At 49.6% G+C, this 24,712-nt stretch overlaps 1 protein-coding gene across 2 annotated transcripts in view; it reads right to left on the reverse strand.

The window, feature by feature from the left end:
• The window catches only part of IGF1R (insulin like growth factor 1 receptor), a 302,105-nt gene that overhangs the window by 34,552 nt on the left and 242,841 nt on the right, over positions 1-24,712 (reverse strand). For both annotated transcript variants that reach the window (XM_047738742.1, XM_047738743.1), the window contains 8 exons: positions 16,397-16,611; positions 14,034-14,160; positions 12,293-12,531; positions 9,534-9,701; positions 9,097-9,301; positions 3,547-3,830; positions 2,126-2,262; positions 1,477-1,636 (listed from right to left, as the gene is read on the reverse strand). In XM_047738742.1, the coding sequence (XP_047594698.1) occupies positions 1,477-1,636; positions 2,126-2,262; positions 3,547-3,830; positions 9,097-9,301; positions 9,534-9,701; positions 12,293-12,531; positions 14,034-14,160; positions 16,397-16,611 (1,535 nt within the window). The remainder of the gene's footprint in view (positions 1-1,476; positions 1,637-2,125; positions 2,263-3,546; positions 3,831-9,096; positions 9,302-9,533; positions 9,702-12,292; positions 12,532-14,033; positions 14,161-16,396; positions 16,612-24,712) is intronic.

Here is a 24,712-nt window from a genome sequence, read left to right on the forward strand (position 1 = left end):
TGGAGAGGGTTCTAGGCATCACTGGGAAGGTTCTAGCCCTGGACTGGGTGGCAGAGGCTTGCTGGGGAGAGCAGGTTAGTGGGCCCCATGGAGAATTCAGACTCTTTGAGCCGATGGAATCATCTGCTGAAGCTGTCAGTTTACCCCTAAAACCAGAACTCAGGCACAGTGCCAGGCTCATCAAATGCTACTTCAAGGTCTGTGGTCCTATGCACGCTGTTCTTCTTTGGATATCTGTACTATTAGGATTTTCAAACACCTCTCTCTGACTCTTAGGTACTAACCAGGCGGACAGCTGGATTGGTTGAATCCTGAATTTAAAAACGGAGACGCTAGGGACGCCTGGGTGGCTCAGTTGGTTAAGCAGCTGCCTTCGGCTCAGGTCATGATCCCAGCATCCTGGGATCGAGTCCCACATCGGGCTCCTTGCTTGGCGGGGAGCCTGCTTCTCCCTCTGCCTCTGCCTGCCATTCTGTCTGTCTGTGCTCGCTCGCTCTCCTCTCTCTCTGACAAATAAATAAAATCTTTAAAAAAAAAAAAAAAAAAAACGGAGACGCTAGATCAGGGCAGCCCAGATGCGGACACCGGGAGGGACCACAGATGTGAGGACCACCCACTGAACCCAAAAGTAGCATCAGTCAGCACGGTGGGCTCCTCTTTCAAGTGGGACAGTGAGGAACAGTGTCCGGCCAAACTAGATCCCATAACCTGAACATGAAATCATCTGAAAAACTGGGTTCCTAATAAGAAATGGAAACTCAACGTGGAAATAACGAGGAATATTTGTGTCACCAAATAAAATACTGTGTTTTCTCGGCCCAGCAAGCACAAGGCCGTGGTGTACTGACACATGTTACAAAACTCCGTTTTCAAATCTGAAAGCCTTGCCTAGTACGGCCTTCTAAAAATTCTGTCTTGTCAACGGCTTGAGCATAAAATCACGCTGTGTGCTTTACATGCATGCAGGTGCTTTAAAAGTACATCTGTATTTTTACCGACAGGCAGTGAAGGGGATAAGGCCTTAGTCTGAGACGCTGCCACAAAGACTCTTACCCTGGAACAGGTTGGACCGTATGGCCCCCAGGTTTCGGTCACCCCTTGGGATTCTAAGCCCCAAGCCTGAGCCTTAACCAGCAGCCCAAATTGGACAAGAGTTGGACTGGTCAATTCAGGGCTTTGTAAAATGCTTCCCATGTAAAACATTTAGAGAGCAAAGGCCTCTTGCTAATCGCTGACCCTCAAAAGGGGCTCAGACCCTTTCCCCGCCCATCAAATGAGCTGGGAACTCCAAGCAGCAGCTCCCCGTGCTCAAGCTCCCAAAGGAGGAGCTGGCAGAAGTGTGACCCTTCTGAAATCTGGCCAACTCCGTTCCAGTGGAAAATCAGAAAGGCAGAGAGTGCCCCGACAGCCCAGGCTTTCCCAATCCTGGCCCAACCCACTTTTGTGTTTTCCAGTTACTGCTTCTCCAAGCCTTACTTTTGGCTGGGACGTAGAAGAACACCGGGTCTGTCCAGGACCCATTCCCGGAGAGAGAGGTGGCCTGGATCCGGGCCGTGTAGTTACCCGGGTTGAGCCGGTTAAGCTTGGCACCCCCATACTTCCTGTACTCCTGTCTTGATACGCACTCCCGCTGGTCCTGGGGGAAACAGAACACAAGTGCCAATTCCCCAGAAGCCTGTGAGAAATGGGTGCCTCTTGCTGCCCCCGCTCCGTCTCGCGCCCCACCTGACACTGATCCCAATTTGCATTAATACAGGGAAGGAAATGAATGTTGAATGGCCGTCTTCCAGTAACTGTAAACGCACCCAAGTTCTAACCAAACAGATCTCTGTTTTTTTGGTAATCAAAAAGAGCCCCACAAAGGTGAAAAGTTCTTAAGGACAATCTAGCTCATGCAGAAAGATCATTTTCTGTAACAAAGTCGTTTCTTATGGGGGAGAACCAGCACCCCTCCTCATATACTCTGAGTACTGTCCTCAGAAACTGTGGGGCTCGTGGAAAGACTTAAGTCTTACTGACTCAGTTCCTCATTTTCTGGGGTTAAATCCTCCACTAACCGGGAGGCGGTCTGTCCTGTCCCGCCAGTGCATGCCATCAGTTGATGGGGACACTGAGCCAGTCTTACCTCGACTTGTGATCCGTATTTTATTTCATACATGAGAATCAGTCCGTTGGGATTCTCAGGTTCTGGCCACTTGAGAAAGATGGAGTTTTCAGGCCTCGACTCCCAGGTCACCGGCCCAGGAATGTCATCTGCCCCTTCTGCATGACAATTTAAACAAGTGAGAAAGTCAGACTCAGGTCCTCCCGCGCTGGGGTGGGCTACCCTGAGCACACCCTCCCCAGTCTGTGTGTGCAGGGCTGAGGACGGGGACCGCACAGACTCCCCCACATCCAGCTGCTCACACGTAGCACGGGGTTTGGAAGCCAAGCTCTAGTGATGGGTCTCAGGACATCCTTGCTCCCCCTCAGCAACCCATCCTCCCCTGCAAAAAAACCTGCTCTGTCAAGTATAGCTGGAAACCCCCGGCAGCCTGAGTAACTTATTTCTGGTTTTTGGCTTCTACCCCTCGAGAAGGGAAACTGTGTGATGCCTCAAGCACAAGCAGCATCGAAAAGGCTCCTTGTGAGCGGAGATGGTGGCCACAAGCCTCCAGGCGGCGACACAGAGCTTTCCAGGTCTGTATCTACATGCGGCAAACACAACCTTGATGCTGGCTGAAGGACAGCCCCCGAGCTGGGCCTCTGTCCACCCTTCCACGGCTCGCTGAGGCCAGGGGTTCACGCTCTTGCTGCTGCTTAAAGCAGTAAGCCGGGCAGTGAGCTGGAGTTTCTGCAAGTTACAGCCGGGGAAGGCTCTTCTGTCTCTCCCAGAAGGTGGGGAAACTGAGGCCAGGGAGCTGACAGCGGCCGTGAGACGTGCCATGCGTCAGTGCCGGAATGACGTCCTGGAAGGCCCTTCTCCTAGACTCCACTTCTGGGCTCCTCTGTTAGCCGCTAACCCCAGGCAGGAAAGAGAATGGGTAGTTCCCCCATCCTTAAACATGGATGGTTGGCAATGTGAACAACAGACAGCTTTTAACTTCCAAGGGGAAGGTGAAGACCCAAGAGGCAGGACCAATGGCTATTCCAGCAGTTGACTTTGAGGAGCAAAGGTCACCCTGAGTCAAGGCAGCTAACAGATTCCACGGAACCTGACAACTCAGGAGGGAACGGGCAAATTTATGTGTGCACAAATGGGGACTAGGGCCATGGGAATGTACAATGTGAACGAAGTGGGAGGAGGGGAGTTGACCCTGAAGGGCAGGCCCTGCTCTTGTAGGGCCTTGTGCTAAGAATGGGTTGGAAATGATGTCACTATGAAGGGACTCCATTCCCTGGGCTGCTGGTTTACCATGCTGCCACGAATAACCATGCATTCTCTAATAAGCAGGACAGAGACTAAGGGTCATTGTTCTGGGTCACAGATTCTGTGTCCATAAAACACAAGCTTCTCCACTGGGCTGTGAGTGAGTCAGGAGTGGGGTTTGCTGGATCACACCCTACCTGCAGGCATGGTTCTTGCAAAAACAAAGTTGGAGGCGCTGCAGCCCAGCTTCTCAGCCTCGTGGTTACAGCTGTGGATGTCAATGCGGTACAAAGTGAAAGGCCGCAGGTTGGAGATTACAGTTCTCTCCTTGTTATCCACTCTGCTCTCAAAGAAAGGGTATTCTGTCTCAAGCTCTTCTGGGTCTGTGATATTATAGGTGTCCACCACTGTGGTGTTCCTGCCTCGGCTGGACATGGTGGTGTTGGTGACTTGTGTGACGTCTCTCCGCTTCCTTTCAGGTCTGCAAGGAAGAGAAAAAACTTGGCTTGTAAGTGCCTCTACCTCTTTTGTCCTTTCTATGACTTGGGTGAGAGTAACGGAAAGAAAAGAAAAAATCCTAAGTTTGGATGAAAGGAGCTATTCAGCCCTCTTGGATAAGAACCAACAAATAATACGGGGATTTCCTTCTTCGTTATTTTGCTTTCTCTACTCTGCAAGCCTCAGAATCGGCACACAAACTGCCCCCTGGCCCCCAGAGTGGTGACTTGATTGTATCTAGAGGCAAGAAATGCCTCAGTCATTTCTGGGTCTGCAGCCTCCTGGCCCTTTGGTCAGAGTGTCCATGCTACCCGGTCCACCAGCCTTATGGTTGAGCATTGAACGTGACCAACCTGTTGGCCACACGAAGATTTATTAGGGGGTGAGTTGAGAGCTGAGCTGTGTGGTACAGGTCCCAGAGGATGGCTTCGCTGATCCCCTTTTGTGGAAAGAAAGATACCAAGCAGCAAGCACCTACATGGACCCCCACACCCTTCCCTTTGGGGCTCCCTCTGACCCTGTCTTTCTCTGAGACCCCAGTGTCTGGATTTTTCACACTCCTGGAGGTCTTTCCAGTCTGGCTTGCCTCCCACTCAGCAGCGAACTCCTGTGGCCTCTCCCAGGCCCTGCTGTTGACAGGGGTAGAGCCGCTCAAGGCCTGGACTGGGGCTCAGAACAACAGCTACAAAAGCAATAGGACAGCAAAAGAGAAATCAAAAGAGAATGTTCGCACCCAAAGGGCAGAAGAGGCGATCCACGCAGCTGGTGAGGGTGACTGTTCCAATGGCGGCTGCCGTTGTGGGATATGGAAACAAGGGCTTTGGGCTCCCCTCAGAAACCTTAAAAATAAGCCGCTCGCATTTATAAGAAGCAACAGCAACAGAACATGAGAGTAAGTACCCAGACAAGGAACAGTCAGTCACCCGCAGGCCATCTGCCAGCAACAGCGGGAAGCAGGCTGCTGTCGGTTCTACACTGAGGCTGTCCGTGGGCCTCACTTCTCCCGTGCATAAGCGAAGGGTCCCAGAACAAAGCTCCTCTGGGAAAGAAAACCAAAGGCCCAAGGCAAGGAGAAAGATCAGAAAGTGGGAATGCTCCTCAGTTCTCACGCAGGGGAGAGGGAGAAGTCCCATGGGGAATCAGGGCACCTGAGAAGCCACTTGGGGCTCAGCTGACACTCAGCAGGTTTCCAGTGGGTCCTGATCTGCCTTGAAGTGAAAAACTTGGAAAAGTGGGGAGCTTGGGGGAAAGGGCCTCTGGCTCCCCAGTCTGCCTGGCCCATGGATTCCCCTGCAGAAAATGCCATCACCGCTTTTGTGCAGTGACCCAGTGGGTCCTAACCTAAAACATCAGCCCAGATATGCTCATCCCACCAGATAGAGAACTGCAGGGTCAGGCCATGCGCTGATGGCCTCACTGCATTCGCTTTCATGATATTGGGGAAGGAAAGATCAGGAGAGGAGGCTGACCATTTCCCATCCTCACACTCTACACACCAACCAATCTTCCCGAAAGGAAAGGACACAAAGAACTACATTTATGGCTAGGGAACACTTTTCTGAAATCTACCAGAATGAATGTCCTCCTTTCTCTTCAAAACCAACGCCACCCATAAAACCAACACAACACATCCTCGTGTCTATGAGAGAGAAGTGGCTTGGGTTTAATCCACTGCAAATTAATACTCTGCCCAAACCCCTCCCACAGCCCATCCCCATTTACCTGGGGTTACTAACAGCTGTTACTAGCGACACCAAGTTAGGAACTAGGGGGAGGGAGGCCACACGGTTCATTATCAGGAAGACAAGGTATGAGGCAAGCAGAATGGCACACCCATGATTCTTTGTAAACAGCCACATTTCCAAATGGTGTGACCGACAGCAAGGATCACTGTCAGCTTTCCCCACTTCCACTCCATGACCCAACTTACTCTGTTGGAAAACCCTGCGGTCTTCAACATCTGTCAACATTTCAGTTACTTAAACCCAACTACGTGATTTAAAAAATAAAGGCCGTGATCAAATAAAAGGCATTCACCACCAGATATGGACTCCAGAAAGCAATTTAACAAACTCTAGCTTCCAATCTACTTTAAACCACATGGGACACGCTGGACAACATGTAACATACCAAACCTGACTTGACTGGCTTATTCTTAGAATCAAGGGAAAGAGGGGCGCCTGGGTGGCTCAGTCAGTTAAGCGTCTGCTTTCAGCTCAGGTCATGATCTCAGGGTCCTGAGCCCTGCTTCGGGCTCCCTGCTTGGCAGGGAGCCTGCTTCTCCCTTTCCCTCTCCTCCCCACTCAAGTTCTCTCATTTGAAATCTCTGACACTATCTTTCTCTCTCTGAGAAAAATTAAATTCTTAAAAAAAAAAAAAGAATGAATTGAAAGAAAGAAAAGTTGTCTTTGGATAGTTTAGTTGTAAAACAGAAAACCTTCCTTTATGATTCAATCATTCTGCCAACTAGACATTCCTTCGATCAAAATTTTTGCAAATTGTGTGGACATGAGATTTATATCCTTGGTAGGAGGCATTATAAAAAAAAATAATTCAAAGTGTGTATACATCGTGGCCTCTCACTGTGGGCAAATACAGTATTTATGGTCATCCTATGAAAAGACAAAATAGCAGGTCAGACTTGTCTTAGGAGAGACAGTGTCAGGGCCAAATGGGCGGAGGCGAGCATCCGTCTGGGGGAGTTTGGCATAGGGGAAACTTATTTTGAATTCGACAACACGAACACGGGCATTACTAATATCTGCGTCGACAGCTCTGCCTTCGCATTGCCCGATCTTGCGTTCCCCACTGATGGGAAAGAAAGGCACTGCGTTGTGGCTGCAGACTGAAAGCTCGGGGCCCTTTGGCAAAACTTCTCCAAAGCCAGGGCTCACAACCTGAACTTCTAGCGGGCCGGTGGGATGGGACAGCAATGGGACCGGTGGCTTCTGCTAGGGAATAAACAGACAACTCTTGCCCATCTGCTTTGCGTCCGCTGGAAGTGCCAGTAGCTGCGCTTCTGCCGGCACAGCGGGGAGGTGGCCCACGTTGAGCAGCCACGCCACCAAAGGGCAAGGGCCCTAATGTGTCAAAATGTAAGGCTAAGTGCCAAATGGATCGCTCAGTAATTAAACTGTTGGAGAAGTCACTAAGCCTGAATTCTAGCTTTTAAACCTCTTTGAGCTCCTCCAACATTCTTGGAAGTACACGTGACCTGCAGACAATCAGGACTGCACTTGAACGCAGCCGTGGGGGGAGAGGTCTTGGGCGGAGCAAGTCAGGGGGACCCACAGAAGGCTCTCCTACCTTCACAGGCCAGGGGTTTCAACTTCTAGAGAGGAGAGGAGGGGCAGAAAGGCATGAAGCAATGAGGAACTTTGTTCTGAAAAGAATGCCCGCCACTCTTAGTCGTCTTTCTAAACGATTTTTCAAAGTCAAATGGGTATCTTGGAATATTACACAAATATCAGGAAATTCACTCGACGGGGAAAAAAAAATCACATTAAAAGCCATTTGTTGTTACAACCCAAGTAAGCCTTTAAGGGCCAGGGCATTACAGAATAAACTGAAGTTACAGGCTTCTGGTGCCTCTCATGATCGGGGGCATGAGGAACAGTGATCACAGAAAACGCTGGGCGGTGGGCTGGTGACGGGGCTGCCGTGGGGACTGGAAGTGCGTAGGTGCAAGTGGATCCAGGTCCTCTGCTCACATCTCAGGCAAGGGGCGGTTTGTAAACACTGCACTGTGATCTCTCAGGAGGAAAAGGGATACGAGAACCAACCACCACTCTCTTTCCATCTCCTTCCCCAGACATGGCAGGCCTACCCTGCTGGACTCCCCTCCATGTTTTTGTTTTGTGTGTGTGTGTGTGTTTTAAGATTTTATTTATTTATTTGACAGAAGATAGATTGAGAGAGAGAGAGAGAGAGATCACAAGTAGGCAGAGAGGCAGGCAGAGGGGGAGGGATAAGCAGGCTCCCCACCAAGCAGAGTCTCCAATGCAGGACTCAATCCCAGGACCCTGAGATCATGACCTGAGCTGAAGGCAGAGGCTTAACCCACTGAGCCACCCAGGCGCCCCACATGCTTTTGTCTTTTAAACCATTTCTTATTGTGGTAAGATAAAATTTTTGAACAAAAAAATACCCAAATCTTGCCATTTTAGCCATTTTTAAGCATACTGTTCAGACACTGATTGCATTCATGATTCTGTACAATCATTATTACCACTGTTTCCAGAAGTTTCCATCACCTCAAACAGAAGCTCTTAGACCCATTAAAGCCCAACTCCCCATCTCCCTCTTCTCCTTGGGCCCCCTGGAAACCTGAATGCACTTACCGTCACCATGAATTTGCCTCTGGTGAGGCTTCTACAGGTAAGGAATTCTACCATATCTGTTCCTTTCACATCTGGCTTCTTTCACTTAGTGTAATGTTTTCAAGGTCAATCCCAGCGGTGCCCTTCGTCAGAATCGCATTCCTTTTTATGGCTGGATAATATGCCATTGTGAGGCTAGACCGTATTTTGCTTATCTATTCATCCACTCCTGGGCACGTGGGTTGTTACCAACTTTGGCTGCTGTGACAAGTGCAGCTTTGCACCTCTACCTCCCTCCATTTTTGTCCCCACTTGGCAGACCCGGGGACTGAAGCAGGGCAGCAGAGATTCCTGGGGACAGGGGCTGCATTGCCTCGAAATGCCGTCCTCTCCGCTGCTTCGCAAACCTGCTTGTCACAGATGTCTGTGGCATCTGGTTGTGTTTAGGGGCTGGGCCACTTTCAAAACTCACTCTGGTTTTCTCCCTCTTGCTTCGCTTCTCCTCCGCCAGACTTTGAGAGGCCGCAGGGAGAAGTGGGATGTGCCAGAAGGGCCCTCTCGGCTCTCCATGGTCTGTTTGCTGGTCTCCATGGGTGGGGGCCTCTCTGAGCTTCACTTCCTGTCCCCGCAGCTGAGAACCCACCTGCCCTCCACAGGAGGCCTTGTGGCTGAGGCAGTGGCATTGACGTGCCCATGGCCCCCAGTGGCACAATCCCTTGGTCCCCCTTTCCTTCGGCGCTAACTGCCTTCCCCAGGCACCCACTCACCCAAGCTGATGGATTGTTCTTGTTGTTCTGTTGTTCGCCCCTCGATGGTTACAGGGTTCTGCCCCGGGGCTTCTGACCTCACAGACCCCCTGCGTGGGGAGCGCACCACAGAGCCTGCCTGAGGAGCGTCAGCCCAGAGACATTTTCAAACGACACCAGGTACCTGGGCACAAAGATGGAGTTGTGCAGGAAGTTCTCAAAGACTTTGCGGTACTCGGCCTCCTCCTTCTCGGCCTGCTTCTCGGCCTCCGTTTTGGGGCAGGCGCAGCAAGGCCCCTTCTCTCCACCGCACACCTCAGTCTTGGGATTCTCTGTCACCTCCTCGACGTCGATGGTGCCGTCGGCATACTTCCTGATGGGGATTTTGTCTGCTCGGGAAAGAGAAGCCCGACAAGAGCAGACGTGAAGGCTAAGTCTGGTGGGCCGGTGGGCAGAAGGGGGCAGCCGTCAGCACGCTTAATCCAGAACGTGGCCAGTCTCTGAGGACGGGCTCGAACTGTCAGGGGCTATGTGGTATGTCGGAGCACGGATGCTCCAGACTGCGGGAGTTCGGTTCCAGGTCCACACCCTCCCCGCTGCCATGGGCAACCCCCACCTTACCTTTGGAGCAGTAATTGTGCCGGTAAAGGTAGCTGTCCTGGGGCTGCCGTTGCCACCTCACAATGTAGTAACTGAGGTTGCCGTTGGGCAAGGACGGCGGGTTCCACTTCACGATGAGCTGGGAAGAGGAGTTGGACGCGGAGAGAACGTCCAGGGGAATGGAAGGAACTGGAAAGGGGAACACAGGCCATTTCAGAAAATGGAACGCACCCTGAATCCAGGTGGTCACTAGATCACTGAACCACTATAAGCCTACAAGAAGCCACGGGTTTGACCCGGACACGCAAATCGAGAAGGAAACCTTCTTTTGAAACTGCATTAATTTAAGCTCCCGCATTTCTCTTTGTACTATCTACTCTCAGATCATCTCTGTGAAAACAGGACAGAGAAGCCCGTGGAGAAAGGTTGGGGGTGGGGGACCCGCCAGGGTTACAGGTGGGTGGACTTAAAAACCTACAGCTAATTCCAACACCAGTCCAACCACCAGTCTCCAAATCGCCGGACTCCAGCAGTTCTAGCAAGTGGTGGAAAGGATAACAGTGGCAAGATGCCAAAATGAAGGGGGGGAGTGAGAAAGGGTGCGTGTGTGCACGGGGTGTATGAGAGGCGTTGAAGACGAGGACCTGCAAGTCTCTCGTTTTTTGTTTTTTGTTTTTTTAATTTATTCATTTGACAGACACAGATCACAAGTAGGCAGACAGGTAGGCAAAGAGAAAGGGGGAAGCAGGCTCCCCACTGAGCAGAGAGCCTGACTCGGGCCTCGATCCCAGGACCCTAAGATCATGACCTGAGCTGAAGGCAGAGGCTTTAACCCACTGAGCCACCCAGGTGCCCCAGAGTCTCTCAGTTCAATAACCTCACTTCTGTGGGATAAATGAGATAGGACAAGGGAAAGCAGTCTAAAACCCAAACACACAGAGAGCCCCAACTTCAGGCAATGGCCTCTGTTACCAGCCAAAGAATATTCATTTATAGGCAAAGCATAATCATCTGGTCAAGCTTTATGTGCTACTGCCTCTCAAACCGAAACCCAGAGCCGCCTCATGTATAAAGGGCAAACACACCCCAGGACCGCTGAAATCTTATTTTCCTTGGGTTCCCAAGAGAACACTGATTTTCGGGGGTTTTCCAAAGTTCAAGAGACCTCTTTACTGTCTATCACTTAAACAACATTGTCATCCAAGCCACTTTTTAAAATTTCAAAGGGACGAGGAGCTTAAGGGTACTTTAAGGCCCATAATATCATAGACAAGGTTCTGAACACCCATACGGAGTGGTGCTTTAGGGAAAAGCGGTGACTAACGCCAGCTTTTTCAGGAAAAACATAACCACTGGATGCTCGACCACTTTCAGGTTTCCAAAGTCAAGTATTTCAAGAATAAACAGCACACCCCAGATGTTTCAACTGTAAGTGTCACCAAAAAAGCAGAGGCAGAGGACCAAGTCTTCCTCTGTCTCTACCACTTGTAAGGACAGGGGTCAAGATGTAGGAAACTGGCCCAGTTCCTATGGTGCTTAGTGCTTAGTTTCCCATCTTTGGGGAAAGGAAATCGGTTTCTTAAGAATTTGTCATATAATAAGGGGCGTATGGGTGGCTTAGTCGGTTGGGTAGCTGACTCTGGATTTTGGCTCAGGTCATGGTCTTGGGGTCCTGGGATCGAACCCCACATTGGGTTCTGTGTTTGGTGGGGAGTCTGCTTGAGGATCTTCTCCCTCCTCTCTCTCTGTCCCTCCCCCTACTCACTCACTCTCTAAAGTAAGTGAATGGATTAAAAAAAAAAAAGAAGAACTTGTCATAATAAGAAAAAATGTTGTTTTTCCTGAGCTGGGTACAATAAATTACTTCCAAACCTAGAAGAATAACTTGTTTTGTTGCCTTTGAGCCTCTGTTACAGCATCCCACACCCAGAATCAGAAATCTGTGCCAGATTTATTTCTATAAACACTTCAGGGCCCGTGACATGATTGTGACCACTTATGGAATCCTTCAGATGGGGCAGGGGAGGAGGGAGGGGGAATGAGGCACGTGTGAGCCAAGGGTTTTCCCCATCAACACTTCTTCCTCACCCTCTCTGCTATTTAAATTTATTTCGTGCTACCTTATGGGTGTTTTATAAAACAGTCACCGTCCAAGGATATTTATCATTGCATTTGGAAATGATGTCCATTTTCCTACCTCTAAGCTGGTTTTTATATACTTGGCTAATAGACACAAACGTTTGCTTTCATTAGTTCCAGATTCTGGAGTTGAGAAAAATGAGGTGGTTTAGAAAATGAAGACAGAGACAGAAGGAGGAACATTTTCATCAGCGAATTTCTGGAATGTCCACAGTATACTCTGTCTGACGCTTTCCAAATTCCGTCTACCTCCTTGGAACCCTTGCCTCTACAGAATGTAGATGGAAAACCCACGAGCCGCGTGAGGTAACTGGAACACCAAATCAGCATGTGTTCAGTTTCTGGAGGTTCAACTATGAAAATAAAACAGTGGGTTGAATCCTGGCTGGGTCCTCCAAACAAACTACCCCAGCCCAGTAGGAGGACCTGGGCTCACTGGCACAGAGCAGGCAGATGATGGAAGATGGGCCAGAAAGATGGCCCGGAAGAGCTTAGGGTATTGGGACTGGGAAAAAAATAATATGATAGAGCACTAGATATTGATAAGAAACACATACAAGACAGACTCGTCCAGGATCGAGACATCTTTTAGTAAGCACGGTGAGCTCATGAAAAATACGGGATGGGTGCTGTGTGGCTACCTGAAGCATTGGTGCGAATGTACAAGATTTCACTCTTGGCCCCGCGGATGTGGTCGTTCTCCACCATGGTGAGGGTCACCGCCTTGACATACACTGCGTACTGCGTCCAGGGCTTTAGTCCTTGCAGTAAAATGCCAGGCTCGACATCCTTGTTGGGAGGGAGGTCCACATCTACCATGTTCCAGCTGTTGGAGCCACAGGCATCCTGCCCGTCATACTCCGTGACGTTTTTAAAAGGTCTAGGAAGACAGGAGATGAAGCTCAGAGGAAGGTTTAGGTCTCTGACATCAAAGCTCACTGAAATCTTCCCCAGAGGCCTAGCATGTCACACTTTCTATAACAGGAATTCTAAATAAAACAGAAAGTCCGTTGGATTTGTTTTGAAGAATAAAATAAAATGGACCCCAGGTTCCACATTTACAAACGCACCATAGAATGGCATACCCTGCCCCAGGAAGAGTAAATTCTGATTGTTACTGGGATGGAAAACACTGCTCCTTAAGCATGCAGGCAAAGGCTCATTTTCTCTCTTCCAATCATGGCATTTTTCACCATTAAGAAAAAACAAGCATAATCATTTCATGCAAACATCAGCTACCGATGAAGAATAAAACTTTGGGGGGAAAAGGACTTTTGCTACAGAAAAAAGAGCTTCTAAAATAGAGATTCCAAAAATCTCATTTGCTTACAAACAATTGTGATTGTTTAGTATCTGATAATATTCAAATATTTAGTTTCCGGATTGTCTCGGAAACTAACACCAGCTCCTTGGTGAGATTATCAGCTGACACTGCCAAAGCACTGGGGGAACTATCAAAGAGAAGAGAGTACTTTGCACACATGCTTGGGTGGGGAGGGGTTCTCCAGCTATCAGATGAAAGGGCTGGACAGCCCCTGCACCCTGGCTCCTGAAACAGAGGTTAACCTACCCCTCCCCGTCCTCACGACGGAAGACCATGAATGACTCCCATCCATAAACACACTGAACACCTAATAATCCGGAGGCCCGCTTTTTTCACAGCTATGACCCCGGGGGAAAGAGGACCAGATACTGTCCTTGGCAGCTCTGGTTCCAGCGCTGAGGAAGCCAGTCACTGGGGAAGGAGACCTACGATATCACAGTGGGAGCTGGATAAGGAGGGTGACTAGGGAGGCTGGTGGTACCACCTGGCTGAGGAGGCAAAGGAAGGAAGAGGGAGACCAAAAGAGCTGCCATCTGGAGGAATAAGTCACAGCTACCGAGGCAGGTAAATATAACCGGAAGGCACGAGAAAAGCCCCCAGCAGATTTTGGGATAGATCATGAAATGTTCAGAACACAGAGGTCAGTCTCTCTCCATTTTCCCTCCCTAGTTCATTACCTAGAGCAGAGGACCAGGTCTTGGGAAGGGCTCATGGAATAACGTGATATATCTGTCTGGGGGTCCCCTCCAGGGAGCTGAGCATCCCACAGGGTGTTCCTGGAGTATGGGTCAATGGACACATCCTCTATCCCACTTCATGAACGTTGGGACTTAACCTAATTCTCTAAAACACAAGCTTTTCTCTTTGCAATTATTTTATTCAAACCCCTCTAAATTACCCACTGAAAAAACTGGAGGCCTCAGGCTAACACAGTGATGTTGTGGTCGTCACCATGGTGATGGATATCCTGTGACAGCTGAGAGAGACGGTGAGGATGAAGCTCCGCCTTCCCCGCCCACGGCCACGCCCACAGGACCCCACCGAGCGCAGAAACTCACGCTTCCTTGTAGTAGACGGTGAAGCTGATGAGGTCCCTGTAGTCAGGGGGCCGGTAACGGTGCCACGTTATGATGATGCGGTTCTTCCACGTGGTCGTAGAGGTGAAGTGCAGGACGTCGCTTTCACCTGGGGCACAAAGGTACATCTGTGACAGATATCAACACCCTTTTCCTCCACCCATCGGACAAGTCACCTGCCCCGCCCTGTCTCCCCCTTCTCCAAAGCTGGCTGTGCATGCCAAGCCCTTTCCCGGACTTCTCAGTGGCTCTCATTTCTAGTGAGAACCCAGACATTTTACCACACGGAGCTGCAACAAAGCTCGCGCCTTTGTTTCAGCACAACTGGTCACATTTGGACGTGAATCTGTGATTCCTAACCTGACAGGGAGGAATTGCTTGATTGAGCAAGTCACCTGGTCTTTCAGTGGATCCCTAAGGCCCCAGGCTCCTGGGGGGACCTTGATCTTCTGTGATATGCTGGCACCCATCCAGGGGTTCTGTGATCCCCCTTGTTCTGTGCAACTGGCAAAGTCACGCCAATGGCCCAGGTGTGCCATTGGGGGGGGCACTTTTCTGTGTCTAAACTTGGCATTAACCTGGAAGAATACAGACACCCCTGGAAGACCTCCGGCTGGGGCTGACACACTGACAAGAACAATGTCATTGGCCAAGCTGCCCATGCGCCAGGGGAAGTCGCTGGAGAGCTACAGCGGGGATCTTGCCCTGAGCCCCGACTTGTTCTTCCGTCCAGATTCAAATGACCCTCAAGAACCAGGGCAGAGTTGCTGACTGCTTCCCCTCACGGAGACCAGAAGCTCCCTGACCGACTGTCCTTGTCTGCCTCTATTTGCCTGAATCCCGACGCGCACTCAGCGGGTGAAGCAGAGGCTAACGGCGGTCAAAACTAAGAAGTCAGTGGGGCAAAACATGCTGGTCTGAGGTTAGAACTAAGCTGTAGCTCCTGCTAATGTGTTATTTAAGGAGAAAACATGATTTTGTTTTCAAAGGAAGTAACGGCTACTGTATTCACAGTCCTACAGATCAGACTGGCTGACTGGGCCGAGAAAATGCTTGGGAAATGCTCAGCCACATCAGCCCTGCCCTGGTCCGAACAAGGGGACCGGTAGGGGCTGCTGCGGGCGGGTGAGGGAGAAGGTGCCAGCTGCCAACACACCAGGCAGCTTCGTGTCAGGCCTCTTCCCTCTTCCTCCAGAGCAATCTGCGTGTCTACCAGGTAAATCCAGACACCAGCAAAACCAATCAGTCAAATGCTAATGGTTTCACAATGCCTCCCCTCCCGTGTGTGTGCGTGCGTGTGTGTGTGTGTGTGTACATGTGAGCAAATCGCCTCTGATCATGTAAATTACTCTATTTTTTTTTCCTAGTACCCTTCCCTTATTAAAAGCTGATGGCAGAGAGAGAATTTACTTTTATAACCCTCTCCAGCCGAACAGAACCACAACATTTTAAAAAACGGCTTGATAAACAGGGTTAGAGGAGAGACATGCTGTTAGATCTCAGATACAAGAGCTGAACGTATATATAACCATGGCAAGGTTATAATTATGTGGTTCTCAATTTAAAAAGCGGCATCCGTTCATCGAGGTGGGCTCTCTCTATCCTTTCCGTGTTGGGGTGGGAGTGAGGAGGAGGCCAAGAGAGAGACAGGGAACCCATGGCCACCATGCTGGGCTTGGAGCTCAGTCCCCTCTGCCCTGAGGCTTACTCTACACTGGGGGAGACTGAGCCGAGTGTGCTCCCCAGCAATGGAGAGGACTAGCTCTTCCTTGAAAAATGATCTCACTGCCTACCTATGCCTTAAAAGACATTTAACCCTACATTCTGTAAGCACTTCTTTTTTTTTTTTTTAAGATTTTATTTATTTATTTATTTTATCAGAGAGAGAGAGAGAGAGAGAGCACGCATGAGCAGCGGAAGGGGCAGAGGCAGAGGGAGAAGCAGGCTCCCCGTTGAGCAGGGAGCCCGATGCGGGATTCAATCCCAGGACCCTGGGATCATGACCTGAGCCAAAGGCAGCCGCTAAACCGACGGAGCCACCCAGGGGTCCATGTAAGGCACTTCCGTAAAATACTCCCTTTGAGCAGGAGCCCATTTCTAAATGTTCAGCACACTCCTAGAGATGCTAAGGGACACTGACAAGTAAGAATCTATCATGAATCGGCCCCACTACTGACTCTGAAGATACGCACACATCGTCGGAGCAAAGTGCTGGCTCAGGAGGCCCCATGTCCTCTCCCCGCCCCCCACCCCGAGTGAGGCAAGGGGGGTGCCACCCACAGAGCTAGCCATCGCGGCAGATCAGCAGAGGGGCTGACTTTGTCACAGCTGCTGGGGCCACTCACAGGATGCTCGCTCTCCGTTGTTCCTGGTGTTTATGTCCCCTTTGCTCTGGCGTCCTTTCGTCCCCGTCACCTCCTCCATGCGGTAAATCTCGGACACGCACAATTTGGGATTGAAAGCAAAGTACATCTTCCCAGCTTTGATGGTCAGGTTGCGATGGTCCCAGTCCCACAGCTGCTGCAAGTTCTGGTTGTCGAGGACATAGAATGAGTAGTTCCTGGAAGCACAGAAATGCCCGTGAGTGCTCCAGCCCTTTCCCAGTGCCCCTGCCCGCCTGCTGGTCACCCCACGCCAGTCCTCCTCGGCACGGGGCTCCGGAACATGCTGCCTTTGCCAAAAAGAGATTCAGTTATTAACAGTGTGTGAGAGTGGACAGTTACTGTTAACAATAGCAACAGCATGACTCAAAGACAGCATATTGAAATCGATAAGACACTAATTAATTTTAGGACCTCTATTACCAACAAATAATGCCTCTCACACCAGAGGATATTACTGGAATCATTCCGGAGAAATGCCTTTGGGTATTTCTCTCGGAGCAGAGTATGTATAACGAACTTGAAATCAGTCCATGGGAGAACAGATATGCTCGGCTACTCAACCGGAACGGCTTACATATTTGCTGGAGAATCTGCTGTTATCCTTGGGGGTAAATCCCATCTGTGCCATCCGCGGCCTATGGTGGGCTAGGAGAGGGAACGGGGCAGGGATACAGACCCAGTGGTGGACCAGTCCTGGGCCAGCTCCCTCCTCCAGATTCACGCCATCCTAAAAAGCTTCAACCACAGTCCCTAGAGAAGATGGGGGAAGAGAGCCCCCTTTGGGCAGTGCCCTTGCGCCCCCCCACAATCCAGGCAGCAGTGACTCAGTGACCAACACTCCCAGGTTAGTGTGCACAAGGCTTGTTTTTGGATGGCTGGGCCCCCTTCCCAGAGTTTCTCATTAGTAGGGCTGGCTGGGCCAGGAATCTGCATTGCTAACCTGCACCCAGGTGATGCTAGCACTGCTGGTACTGGGATCGCACTTGGAGGGGCACCGGGCTAACAGGTGCTGGGCACCAACAAGGGGCTGTTGGTCAGCAACAAGCTGACCAAGTGAGATACGGTCCTGCCCCTAGGCGGGGAGGACACAGAAGCAGAAGCAGAAGCTCCACCTGTTGACTGAAGGAAAGACGGAAGGATGGCCAGAATCTGCAACAGCGATCTCTGGCTGCCCAGAGAGAAATCCATCCTCTGGGGGTGGGAGCGTAGACAGCTACAGCTGGGGGGTCTGGAGAAAGATCCAGGCTGTATACCTCTTTCTCTAGGTAGGCAGGACCATCCTGCCCATCCAAGTTCTCCGTGATGAAAGGTCTATTCCCCACGGACCTTGAATCCTTCCCGTCCCTCTCCCGGTCCCCAGCCTCAGGCTTTCAGGAGCTCACTCAAGCACTTCATGCAGAACGGAGTCTAGGAATGGGTGTAGCACTCTCAGCTACTGTTAACATCCACTGAATGATTCAACACACAAGCTGCAGAGAAGAGAGGATGGCCCACTTTCCAAAGCCAGGAGAGCCAGGGCAGAAGTCCAGAGCACTCCTCTGTCCCAGAGGCTGTGTCCATGGGGCCTGATGGGTTTCCTTGCACATATCACACCAGCACCTCTACCCACTCGGTCAACCCCAGCTTGAGTCTCATTAAGAAGAAAGCAGAAGTTATGGTTCTAATAAGGCCTAGCGGACTCATGACACCTGCCTGGGAACTCACCAGGGAATTCAAAGATGAGGGTCCAGGACTGCAAAGGTCATTAATGAGCCATAGGCAGTTCCCTCAGTGCTCTCTGTAGCCATCCAGCCAGTCTTCTTGGAGGGACAGGGGCACGAACGCACACTCACAGGACAACAAGGTTTATGAGCACCTGAGCTCCCTATTTGTCTTACGAGTCTAAAACCCTAATGCCCGAAAGGAGTCACAGAGCTGAGGGGGACTCTGTCCCATCAGCCTGAGCCCAAGCCCTCCAGAGGCACTGGGCCCTGTACACAGACGTGTAGGGGGTGGGAGTGGGAGCCCTGCCTGCACATGGTTCAGTGGGCAGAGGGAGTCCAAGGGCAGCACCTCTGAAACCACATGAGTCTTCTCACTTCTACCCACCCTGGCTGGACACATTCAAGGCCACCAAAGCAGGTGGCAAAAACTTGAGTTGACAGATACTTTCCTCTCAGGAAGAGCTCACTCCCTGACACATACATCCACTGGAAAAGGAGCCTCAGACACTGTCGACATGAATCTACTTGGGATATGCAACATAAGCCCAGGTATGCAGGCGGGAAGCGCTGGGACATGGCAAGGTGAGACCTGCCATCCCTTGGGGACAGTCGCCACCCACATCTCCTTGCTCCCCCAGTGCCAGGCTGTCGCTGATGCTGGGTGATTGGGTCGTCAGACGACCGAAGGTGGGGTCTGCAGGTAGAAACCAGAGGCCTCCTAGGCAGGCCCATTCTTGTCCACGAATACGTCCAGCTCTCAAGGACACTCTGTAGTCCAGTACCAAGGTCTGGCTGCTCCCAGCTTCCTCAGCTGGCTCCCGTGGGACGAAAACTCCTTGTCAGTGCAGAAACCTCTAGGCCGGAAGGAAAGGCATTAACCTGGTCAAACCTCTGTCTCAACACAGAACGAGGCTTCTTTTTATTAGACGGATCTCGCCGGCAGGGATCAGAATCTGCGCTGAAAATACCTCCTGAACAAAACATGCTTCTTCCCATGGGAGGAAGCATGAATTATAAATCAGGAATTTGACAAATGAATGGCAGGCCCACTGAAATTCTTTGTGTGTGATTAATCACTTTGAAAAGGAAGATTATCTTTTTACAGTAAACACAAACATTTTTTTTTTTTTACAACACTGAGAAGGCCTGGAGCCAGGATACCAGTATCAATAAAACCCAGGCGTTATGGAGCCTCTGTGAGCGACAGAAAAACAAAAATAAAACTCTCATCAGAATAATAACCAAGCCATTCATGAGCTGCCTGTCAATACTGTTCTTGCTTTTCCAACCCTGGGCTGGGGCCTAGCTCCCCCCAAATTCCCCTTCCATGATCAGGTGACAATTAAGAGATGGCAAAAGGCAGAGACCTGTCTGAACATTACACACACACACACACACACACACACACACACACCCCTTCTCATTGTCTCCTAAAGGAAATGACTATACAAGTCAGTTGCTCAATAAATGTGATTTCCTAATTGTTCCTAAACTTCCTGCCTTTACATTCAGAAAATATTTTAAAATTTAACTTGTTTATTTTTTCTGTAGCTTACACAGATGCCTGGGTTTTACAGACCTTGGTATTGACTCCCAGCCTTCTTAGTGAGGCAAAAGATGTTTGTTTCTGTACTTGGGTTGGGGGAGGGGGCGTCTGATAGGAGGTAGACCAACTGAGGTAAGTTAAAAGCTGTCGGTCATTTCCGTGAGGATATCTGTGTGGATCTTCTGGATGCCTACTGTACACTATACGCAGAGGTGTTTTATGGATGGCTCCAGGCTTGGGGTTATCTTACCTCTGATTTATCAACAACCACCCACCTCCCCACCTGCTCTGATGAAGGGCAGGAAGGGTGTGGAAGCAGAGGAAAGTGAAAGTGCTGGGGATTGGCACGGTGCATAGAAGACGACCCCAGAGCTGGGGTTTGGAGCATCGTTTTTGAGAATCCAAAGGTCAAAGGGTCTGAGTGACATCTCCACCACTTACTAAAGCAACAACGCTAGAAAACATATTTATTTGGCTTCTCCCAGCCCAGGAGCAGTGGTAGTGGAAGGCTGGGAGTCCAGAAGATGGGGGTAGGAAGGGATATCCCAACCCCCTCACCTCACTCCCCTTCAGTCCTTACTAACAAACTGGGAAAAAAAAAAAATCTGCAAATAACACAACTGATGATTCCCTTTCGCTTCTCAGAGGAGAAAGCATGGACTCTTTCCGGCTGTCTCTAGGGGGCATCAGAACCCAGCACACAGGGCTGTCTCCAGCATCCTATAAATCTGCAACAGATCCAGGATTTGGCTTTTTCGCAGATGCTCACACCACGTCCAATCTCCTTCAAATCCAATATTTACACCAACCTTGGTGGTTCGGCAAGGCTGGGGATCTACATTCAAGTGGCACCAGGTACCAAAGAGAAACTCAGAAAATGTTTCCTCTTTGAGGGTTTTCCAAATAGCTTAACCGAGGTATAATTTACCTACCAAAAATTGTACCCACCCTGAGGATACAGAGCCACGAGCTTCAGTAAATACATCCAGCTGTCCCACCAGCACCACTATGCAGTTTCTGAACACTTCCACGATGTCAAGTTTCCCTCGCTGCAATGGTGATCAGGCTCTAATCCTGCCCCCAGCCTCGCCAATCTGCTTTCTGTCTCCGTAGTCCTGCTTTTGCTAGAAACTAATGGAATCATACTATGTGTAGCCCTTTGTGTTGGCTTTTTTTTTTTTTTTTTCACTTAGCTTAACCTTTCTGAGGTTCACCTGTGTTGTTATATCATTGTCACAGTACTATTCCGTCGCACCCCATTTTGTTTATCCACTCATCTGTTGATGGATATCTGGATTGTTTCCTGTGGGTTTTTTTTGGGGGGGGGCAGGAGGGGGCTCAAGTGAATAATATTGTTATGAACATTCACATTCAAGTCTTGCGTGGGCATGTTTTCATTTCTCTTGGGAAGAGATTGGGTAGAGCCTGGAAATGGTGAGTCACATGGTTGAGTCTTTTTAAAAGTCCCAGGGAAGTATTAACACGCAGCTCTGTTGCAACATAATCTTAGAGTTGCAGGAAGGTAGAATGAAGCACCAAGTGTTGCAAAGTCAAGGGCTGGGGTCATGAGCATAGAGATGCCCAAATGTACCCAAGAATTTCTAGTCTTAGAACCCTATTACCTCCATCTGCTTTTAGGCTTTTGGGGGCAATGATCCTTGGTGGTACCAAAGAATCCGAAATTTTACCTCTTTCTTTGTCTCATGCCCTAAGAAGGGTTCACTTCGAGGCTGTTCACCTCAAGGAACAGTCCAGATAACATAAATATCCGGTTTTCTTTTCTTTTTTTTTTTTTTTAAGATTTTATTTATTTATTTGACAGAGAGAGATCACAAGTAGGCAGAGAGGCAGGCAGAGAGAGAGGAAGGGAAGCGGGCTTCCCGCTGAGCAGAGAGCCCGATGCAGGACTTGATCCCAGGACCCTGGGATCATGACCTGAGCCGAAGGCAGCGGCTTAACCCACTGAGCCACCTAGGCGCCCCTAAATATCCAGTTTTCTATTCAAGGGCTTAAAAATGAGTCATTTTCTAGAAATTTTATACATGTGTGTTACAAAATCCACTTCCTTCTTAAACAGCAGAAAAACCTGGATTTTCTTAATGTCCAAGGTTATTACTCTAGAAACACATCACATTACACAGACTGAGTGGCATCCTCTAGGGAACCCAGATGTCTTAGTTCTTAGGGACAAACTGATGACCGCCTGATGCCGTCTGGGGCCCATTCTCCAGCCACTGGAACGTTGGAACGTGATCCTGCCTACCTCTTACACCACCCTGGAAATTCGATTACGAAGCCGGCTTGCTCTGGATATAGACTAGAGCTCTACTCTAGCTATAGCGCTTAAATGTCATGCTCTGGACGTGACTCAGGGGTCTGGGCTGCTCAGGGGACTTGGAGGCAGGTCCCAGTTCCAGTTTGGAAAGCCAAGGTGGTCGGATGCCAAGGAACCCAGCACTCTGAATTCCCCATCAAAACAAAATGCTCGGGACGCCTGGGTGGCTCAGTGGGTTAAGCCGCTGACTTCGGCTCAGGTCATGATCCCGGGGTCCTGGGATCGAGTCCCACATTGGGCTCCTTGCTCAGCAGGAGCCTGCCTCTCTCTCCGCCTCTGCCTGCCTCTCTTCCTGCTTGTGTGCTTTCTCTCTCTCTCTTTCTGACAAATAAATAAATAAAATCTTAAAAAAAAATGCTCTAAGACTCCCATCCTACTGAACCAAACGGAGGCGCTAACTTACGTTTTCACTGCCTGTAGAAGATCAAGAAAAATAGTACTTAAAGGCAATGGTGTGACAATTAAATATCTAGGAAAAAAGGCAAAGAGCTTTGGGGATTCACATACGAGAAGAAGAAATAACGGGACACAGCAGTGATATTTAATCTCAGCTACACAGTGAAACTACTTTGGATTTTTAAGAAAAATCAGTGATGCCTGGATCCTGCCCCCAGACATTCTGACTGAACTGGGAGTGCATTTTGGGTTATTAGGACTTTTTTTTTTTTTTTTTTTTAAACCTAGTCCCACCCAAGATGGTTCTAACGTCAAAGTCTGGGAACCACTGGGATAAAAGTTATCTTGGCTTAAACCAAAGACTCACAGAAATGAAATGTCCAGGTGGCTTTGTTAACACTCCTGCAGCTCAAAAGCCTTGACTGCATTCCATTGCCTACCTAAATTATAACCTCCACACCCGGGTGCATAACACCTTACGTAATTCTAATACCACTTACCTCTCCAGCATTATTTGCCAAACAGGTCCCAGGACGCCCCAACTCGCTGCCTTTGCTCTGACTGCTCTATCCTGAACTGCCTTCTCCACGCTCCGCTTTCTGAGTGTTTCTGGAAACCCTTCAAGGCCCATCTCAAATGCTACCTCTTCTTGAAAACCTGTGGGATTTTTTTTTTTTTTAAGATTTTATTTATTTGACAGAGAGAGAGGGAGAGATCACAAGTAGGCAGAGAGGCAGGCAGAGAGAGGAGGAAGCAGGCTCCTCGCTGAGCAGAGAGCCCGATGCGATGCGATGCGGGGCTCAATCCCAGAACCCTGAGATCATGACCTGAGCCGAAGGCAGATGCTTAACCCACTGAGCCACCCAGGCGCCCCCTGTGGGATCTTCTTAATCAGATTCTCTGCCTCTTCTTCATGCCCATGGCACATTCCTTTTCTTTCCCTCGTAGCTCCCTGCAAGTTCTGCTTTGCATTGTTGTTGGCATGAATCTATCTTATTCCTTTCTTCTCTGCTTCTCTCTGACTCTTCCCTCCTTGCAGGAGTGAGGAGAGCTGGTCAAGGGTTGGGACTTAGTGTCTTTCCTGAGTCTGAGGATGCACAATAAAGAACGGAGTTGTTGCTACTGGTCACCTCCGATCCAAAGAACTGTGGGGGCGTTCATCACAAGTGAGAATGGCCTTTACCTCTTTTAATCCTGGGTAAGGAAGGGAGGTGAGAGAACCCAACTCCCATCCAGACAAGCAAGATTCTCCAGCACCCCAGCTAAACATAGAGCATGTAGGAGGGAATAGGCTGGCAGGACAGTATCCTCAGTGCTGCAGGGCCCCCTGATCAGCAGCAGGGTATGAAAACCTAAGGCCCATCTGCCCTCCCTGGTCATCTAAAATGTTCACGGCACGGAAGGAGCTTGGAGTGTACTTGAGCTTGGAGAAGTTCCAAACACCTGAGCAATGGCAGGCATCCTTAAAGTGTTCCCAATTGGGACATCTGGTTTTATACAAGTTTCAGATGATGAGAAATGTACGTTAAATATCCATGCAAATAAAAGTCCTGTCTTAGTTCTCAGCTCCATAGAAGGGCGTAATACTTTCAGTTAACACATGGCTAAAAGGTAATCCCATCATGTAATAATTCTTCATAAAAATTAAATTCTTGGGGTGCCTGGGTGGCTCAGTCGAAGCATGGGATTCTTGGTTTCAGCTCAGGTTATGATCTCAGGGTTGCGAGATCGAGCCCTGATGTGGGCTCTGGGTTCAATGCGGAGTCTGCTGGAGATCCTCTCCCTTTTTCTCTCCCTCCCCCTCTGCTCCTCCCTTCCCCTCTATTTCTCTCAAATAAATAAATAAAATCTTTAAAAAAAATTTTAAGTTCTCCTTCCAGTTTTCCCCTCTATGTCTATCACTTGTTCAGCCTGGAAAAAGAAAAAGTGTATCGTTAAACAGCAGGAAAAGTTGCAGATCCTGACCTGCTCCCCTGAGCCCAAAAAAGGTGTTTTCCAACACGAGGGATTCCAGAAACAAACCTACCTGGAGAGAGAGGGGGAAAAAAACCATGCTAACATCCACTTTAAAATTTTAATACAACAAACGAGAACCAGCACCTCAAAATGCAGAGCCCCAGCATGCCATCCATGTTAAGTGATTTGCGATACTCGGGGGCTGGGCATGGTGGCAGCCTCCCCAGAGCTGCAAGGAGAAAGAAATTTTCTTCCTAGAGAATCAGTGTTCCCAGTGGGGAGGACAGTGTGCTTTTCAAGGAGGGAATGAAGAGCTGTCCTCACTCTTTAGCTGTATTATC

This window comes from Lutra lutra, chromosome 7, assembly GCF_902655055.1.
Source record: "Lutra lutra chromosome 7, mLutLut1.2, whole genome shotgun sequence".
Classification (NCBI taxonomy): domain Eukaryota; kingdom Metazoa; phylum Chordata; class Mammalia; order Carnivora; family Mustelidae; genus Lutra; species Lutra lutra.